This window comes from Drosophila persimilis, unplaced genomic scaffold (genome assembly GCF_003286085.1).
Source record: "Drosophila persimilis strain 14011-0111.01,24,50 unplaced genomic scaffold, DperRS2 tig00000002-arrow-pilon, whole genome shotgun sequence".
NCBI classification, from domain to species: Eukaryota; Metazoa; Arthropoda; class Insecta; order Diptera; family Drosophilidae; genus Drosophila; species Drosophila persimilis.
In genome coordinates this window covers 8,923,536-8,930,651 of record NW_020825289.1, presented here as the reverse complement: position 1 = coordinate 8,930,651, position 7,116 = coordinate 8,923,536, and the positions used below count along the sequence as shown (strand labels likewise).

The 7,116-nt window shown below is 45.2% G+C and overlaps 1 protein-coding gene across 1 annotated transcript; it reads right to left on the bottom strand.

The window, feature by feature from the left end:
• Positions 1 to 1,885: 1,885 nt before the first annotated feature.
• Positions 1,886 to 3,473, bottom strand: LOC6590334. Its single transcript, XM_026986096.1, has 2 exons — positions 3,400 to 3,473; positions 1,886 to 3,336 (listed from the first exon to the last, which is right to left on the bottom strand). Exons 1-2 carry the CDS (start codon positions 3,431 to 3,433, stop codon positions 2,186 to 2,188), a joined length of 1,185 nt encoding a protein of 394 aa, XP_026841897.1. The 5' UTR covers positions 3,434 to 3,473; the 3' UTR covers positions 1,886 to 2,185.
• Between the last annotated feature and the right edge of the window lie 3,643 nt (positions 3,474 to 7,116).

The following is a 7,116-nucleotide window of genomic DNA, read 5'->3' as shown; positions in this document are numbered from 1 at the left end:
AGTCGTATGGAATTTTAGAAGGTGTAACCTCATATATATCGTCAAAGCAGCTATCAGAACTTGATTTCCTTTAACCGATAAAAAAGGATTCCGAATTTATAGTCCTGAGTTTATTTCTTTGCTATTTAGCAAGAATTTCCGCCGCATGTCTATCACTTCAGACGTGAATTTAATGGCTTCTTAAAGCCATGCTGCCAGCAATCCTCCATCTCCATCTCTTGACGTTTGCTGACTCAACAGTTCAATTGAACTTGATGTTGTTGCTGCCCTTTGACTATGAAATCTAGATTACAACTTTTGGCAACAACTTGTGGCAAGCATAATTACAAGCTGCCAAATGACAACCATAACGTAAAACCAACAAACAACAAACAACAACGACAGAGTGGCAGAGAGACTCAGTGACTGACTGGCAATCTCCTGGCAACGTCTCGTCTTTGTTGTCCCCATAATGAAGTCATAAATTTTAAAAGGAAAAAGAGATTAGCAGAAGTGGTCGTGGTCTCGGTCTTGGTCTTGGTCTCGGTCTGTTCAAGTGTCTTGAATGCCGACTTGAAGGGCTTTCTCAGAATGTGTTTATTTATATTGCCTGAATTTAAACCAATTATTGAGACGCCTCTGGGGGCCACTGCGAAACTTCCTGCGAAAGTATGGCAAAAGTTAATGCACTTTCAGTGCTGGCAGGGCCGTGGCATAAAGAGTCGAAGTGCTCTGCCCCAATAGCTGTCACGAGCATTTATTATTTACACTTTTAAATAAATATATATGTGCTGTTCCCCTGCTGTTCTGCTGCTCATGTGAATGGGGCGGGGGAGAGGAAATGAGAGGGGTCACTTGCCCCAGAGAGTGGCACATACATTCACATTTACACTCCACTTAACACCCCAGGGATAGAAGCTGCAGCTACGCAATTTTCCGAATGCTGTGTTGCACTTTTCTACTTGCCACACACACACACACACACACACACACATACGAGAATCTAATGCAGTTTATATACACAGATTGTATACATAGATTTGTGAAGCAAATTTGTATTTATGTTGTTGGCCAAGCCCCCATGACACCCGCTCTGTCGTTTGGTTTGTCTTTCAATGCTCTTTCGACTTTCAACACATTATGTGCCCCATTTAATGTCTATGTGTTTGTGACACATGCACACACACACACACACGAGACACGCACAGCGTACGTCAAGTGGCAATTTACATTAGTTTTATTGTATATGAAATTAGCAGCATTTAGCATCGACATCAGCAGCAGCAGCAGCAGCCGGCAAAACTTTTGCCTTTTGGATCCAATTACTCCGAAACCTACTACTACCGCTACGACCACTGGATATCCATGGGTGTGTGCGTGTTTGTTAGATTTGTTTCCTTATATGACTGCACTGTCGCACTCGGCATATCAATTTCGCCTTGGCAACGTGGCCCCAAACTCCAGCTCCAACGCCAGAGCACTCGCTCTCCTCTGGGACATTTCAAGGTAGACGGGGCCAAAAGCAAATCGATTTTGTTAATGAAAACGAAGGAAAACTTCAAGGAAAAATAGAAGAGTCGGGCCAGCAGGAAGGGGGCTGGTAAAGTGTGATACTTGCTCGAAAGTAACAGTTGCCAATCTCCATGATAATGGCATTCCTGAAGGTTTATTATGCAAGTTCTCGCTCTATTACCCGCTCGACCCTGAGTTCAATGGAGCAGCCTGAAAGTATGCTGCAAACATTTGCGAACACCTTGGAGGAGAACTGATTCCGAAGATTCCACCTACCACGTGCCACTTCATATGGATCTACGGATTGTTGTTGCATTTGGATATTTTCCAAGTATATCCCAGTGAATGAATTGTATAATTCTTGTATATCCTTCCCCATAATCAGTTCTTTCAATTTGAATGAATGCGTACGTTGCTTTTATTTTTTTCTTTCTTTTACCTTTCTACGCACGTATCCGATAACCTTTGTTGGCATTCAAAGTTTTAATACAAAAAACCGAAAATAATCTTCAAAAATATTTCAATAAATTGACTGACTGACAAAATTCCTAAACTAAATAAAAAAAACCCCAAAAAAAAAGACTAAAGGAAAAATGAAAAACCTAACAATTTAGTTGCACCCCAGGCGTAAATCGAAATCTTTGCTACCTATAAACCTAATGTCCTACCGCTATACCTCGACCTAGAGATGTACCTATACAACATGACACTGCTCGACAATGACCACGTCGTGGTCGACTATTTTGCCGTTGAGATTGGCATGATGCTCGTGGTGGACGGGGCAGGAGATAACGATTTCGTCCTCCTTGCGGGTGGGTGCGATTGCAGTAGCTTCCTTGGTCTTGAGGTCGTCCTTCTTGGAGGCATCCAGAGGCTTGCTCTTGTTGTCCTTCTTGCTTTTCTTATCCATTTTGTTGGGTTTGCCGTTCTTGGGTTTGTCCAGTTGGTCATCACTCTCGGGGTCCAAAGGATCCTCTTCGTCGATAGTTTCGCGATTGGTCTGCAGCGACAGCTCCACGGCGCCGTTGAGGAATTGAGACAAAGGTGAGTTCATGTGGCTGTTGTGCATCTTTAAGGCTGTCTGCAACATTGCGTCGGGCTGCATCAGTTGTTGCAACAAGTCTAATATCAGCGGGAGAGCATTCGAGGACTCGTACTCCGGATAGTACTTGGACGGGGTCATAATGTGGCCGCGGTGTGGTTTGCTTTCGGGGGCGTTCAAGAGGAGAACTCCGGCCAAGTCCTGGTCCATCATTTCCGGTTCAGAGTCGAGTTCCTGCTGCACGTCCTCAGTAACCATGTTGGGGGACACCAGCTCGAAGTCCTTAATCTCGAAATTGCCATCCGGCGAGACCACCTTGTTATAGTACGCAAAGGGCGGCAGCAGAGGAACGGCGTCACCTAGAGAAAGCACAGCCGCAGCGGGGCGGTATTTGGGGCGAGGGTTAGCCGAACGAGGCTTTAGGGCGTCATTCATCAGCGATATGCGGCGCTTGGGGCGAGTCAGCTCGGACAGTAAAGAGTCTACCAGTCCAGTCGATGGCCCCACGATTTTGGGTTCGGATCTGTGTGTTATGGTGGTGATTGTAAGGCCTTCTATGGCGCCAGCTTTGTCGTTGTCGACGGCAGGCTCTTGTCGAGTGGATGATTTGACCACAGTTGGAGGATTAGCCGTGCTAGCGACTGTTGTCATTGCTTTGGCGGTTCCGGAAGTTGTGCCGTTGCCTGCTTGAGTTGCCATCAATGGTCCAGAAGTGGATGCCACAGCTGTAGCATTCAGCTGGACATCCGAGCGCTTGATGCGCAGGCCCTGCCCCATCCAAGGCTGCATCAGCATCACGGCACCTACACCCACCCCACAATATTAGTTTCGCTCATGAACAACTTCCGCGGTACCCCCATACTTACACCAGAAGATCACCAAAACATTAAACTTGGACATTATCAAAGATCAGGTAGGTTGTTATTGATTGAAGGCAGCTCTGCAAATAAAAGAAAAGAAAAACCAACTTTAATTAAAAGTAACGACAAAATTTTGACAGTTTTTTCACAAAATATTCCTCAAAACTATCACAGATTTTTTCAATTTTTAAATTTTTGTTTGGTTAACTCACTTTTATTTTTATTTGGGACTGGGATATGTGCTCGACACAAGGTTGAACATAGGAATGATTCGAACTGCTTCCTGCCTCGTAGCGGCGTTTTGACAGGCAGCTGGGGAGCCCGGAAAAGGTTACTGGGAGTCGAAAAACGTAAATACCGATTTTCAAATTCTTTTTTCTTTTCTGATCAAATTTTCCATACGCGAACGCACACACGGCACTGCGAGGGGACCTTTTCAAGTGCTGCAAATGGCAGAAAAAGCAAAAAACAGAAAAAACGGCAACAAAAAAGTTTGTTTCGTGAGCCGCAAACAAAAGCAAACAGTGGAAAAAGTTTAGCTTATAAATTTCCAATCAATTTTTCGTGCAAAATTCAAACGCACACACAAGCAGAAACAGACGCAGACACAGCGACGGTCACAAATACGAGTACGAGTGCTCACAGGCGGGTAGTCATGTGTGGATGTGTGCTGGTGTGCTGGTGTGCTGGTGTGCGTGTGTGTGCGAGTAGCTATTACTTGATTAATAAATATTAGCAGCTCATATCTCAAAATTGGAAAATTCTCAGCGAAGCGTAAAAAGGCAAACCCAAAAACGGAAATGCGATACACTTTCGAAATGGCTGAAGAATTTTCCAAACACTCGCACCCACGCAGCAACGCACCCGAAAACACAATCGTACTAATAGTACCCCAATAGTACCGTCTTTCTAATTTTCATACTTGCCAACCTTCATATGCTAGAAGATGGTGGCACGTTGCATTCGTGCAAATGCCTGGAGCTATTTCTGATTAGGATGCGAAGCGGGTACATCTGTTGTGCGTTTGTAGAATCATCAGCCCAAGAGGGCTGGGCTACTCTTCACAGAGATAAGATAAGTTCCTGCTTAAGAGATATGGCAGGTAATGGGTAACCAATAGTCCGTTCGATTGCGTGACCCGTGACCTTGATATTGGTGCCTTTTTCTTGGGCCTCTGTCGCCTTCGGCTGGAGGCATTAATAATGTAAAGTGCGTGCGTCAAATGTAAATTCCTTGCTGCCAGCTCACGCGATTTCATAAACTTGCGACATTCTGAACAAACAATTCTTTCGCCCCAATGTGTGTGTGGCGCGTATGGGGGGGCAGGCTTCAAGGCGACTTAACGCTCAGGTGTGTGTGAGGGGGGAGGGCGAGGGCACTTTTGCTTATCAGCTTAAATGTAAATGCCAAGCGATTGCAGTGGGTGGTGTTCGGGGGGTCAGCTATAGGGGGCAGAGGCGGGATCTGTGCTGGGGCAGCCTGTGGGGCCACTGCTATGTGCTGTGCAGCTGCTGATGCTGCATTGGGGATTTGCACATTTCCTTTCGCATCTTGCCCCCCTCATACTGTTTTCCTCTCCCTTTTTTTAGCAAGTTGATTTTGCGAGTGTATTGAATAAGTCGATTTTCTCCTTACTGGATTTGCTGGTTCGACAAGGGGCTTAAATATTTAATATACATATCCCTTTTGCATATGCCAAGGAGCTGTCTGCTTCTCCGTCTCCGTCTGACTGTGTGTCTGCCCCACGATTACTCGTATCGGGGAGGGAATGCCTAAACCAATGCCTGAACTCCTTCAGCTGCCTTTGATGTATGCCTGGGCTTGGGCCCTGTCTTGGCTTATTAGGACCAACCCATATCCACAGTGCAGCGGCTGAGAGGGGATTTGCATGCAGACGGCATCTAATTGGCTCAGAAAAACATGCAGTGGGTCAAGTGTGGGCAAAGTTCGTTAGCTCTGGATTTACCCGAATTGAGCTTTGATCTAGGCCAACATCAGGTCTAAATCACTTACTGCGAACATTTATTAAATGTTTCGAATCGATTTGTTGGAGTTTCGAGGGAACTAGGGTCGGTTGAGAGCCCTCCACGCCTCCCCTTGGAAACTTTCATTAGCTGCCTCGTTAATATTCCAATTGTTGACACACAACAAGTGGCAGGGAGCCAGGGAGTCGCTCCTGGGAGGCGTCGTCTCTGGCTTAACCTGTGTATAAAGGAATTTAATTAATAACGTCCTTCGTTCTTTCAGCGTGTGCAGCGCGGCGGAAACTTAATTAAATGCGCAAGTGGCAAGTGGCAAGTGGCAAATGACAAGTGGAGATGCACGAGCAGATGGGGGCCCGGCACGAGGCGATAGCAAGTAAAGGACGACAACATCAGGTGGTTCAGGAGCAGCATCCAATACATATGCGATTGCGTACCCTGATATTCGTAGTTGTAAAAATGTGGCTTCCCCCGAAGGGGAGTATGTGTGCCCCCGAAAAGTAGGGGTGTTCGCGTTTTACGGCTCGTGTTAATAGTGAAAAATGTGGCAACAAAGGAAAAAAATGATTGCCGACGCTTAGACAAAACCAGATGGCAATTCTCGTGCGGGTCGACCCAGTCAGTGCCTGTGGCAGCCATAAAACAACGAGTTGTGGTTCAGCGCCTTTAATGGGTTGCCATCTTCACGAGTTTTTAGTGCGCGGGGTTTATAACCTGTAACTGGGGGCAAAGTTTATTAAGTTTATGCAAAGTGCATATAATATGCAGACATTGCATGGGTCGGGCAGCGGGTGGGGGGACTGTTTAGCTTAACATAATCATTGGCATTGGTTATTGGCATTGCGTGGCATGCCAATCAGTCTTTGTGTGGCATCAAGTATACGACAAGCTGTACGTCAATTTTATGAAACTTTACGAGTACTCGTACGGCAGTCAGTGCAACGGATAAATCAGTACAATATTTGTGCCAATTAGTTTCGTTATGAATACGGATTGCTGTCGTAGGTCAATCAGAGCTCAAATTGATTTCAAATTGTGCAGAGCTGTGACATTTCTGTATCCCCTTACTCGGGTTCACCAGCATATCATATTCTGTTCTAAAGTTTTTGTATTTTCATCTCTTCCTTTCCCTCTTCCCCAAGTTGCAAAGGACATATCAAGTGTTGTTTTGCATTCGTGCTTCTATATCGGTCAGCTTCCATATCGGTGAACTTCCTGAATGGTTTTTTTTAAATGTTTCTCCATTTCGCTACATATCAATCAGTTTCTTTCCATCAGAGCAGCCCCAAAAAGTCAAATGTCATATGAGAACTTTTTTCTTCATATACTCGTACTCCGATGTACAGTATGTATGTATGTGTATGCCAACTTAAGCTGCAGTACTCACTCTTGCAGTTAAACAATGGTATTCAATCGACATACATTTCGGACTGTTTTCGCTACATCCATACGTTTGGCAATCGACTACCGGATAGAGTGACGCCCCCGTCTCCGGTACTACGTAGACGAACGCGGCCATGCTGGAACTTGAAATCAATTTCAGTTGAACGCCTTTTGCCTGCCATTGATTTATGGCCACGTCAAAAGAAACATCTACTCGTATAACTGGAAAAATAAGAGCTGAAGAACAAGCAGGTAGGGAGGTAGGGAAGTAGGGGAAAAGATGTTAAAAACTTTTTGACAATTGACTTAAAAACTTTCTTCAGGCTGCCAGAAATTGACTGCCTTTTGTATACAAATA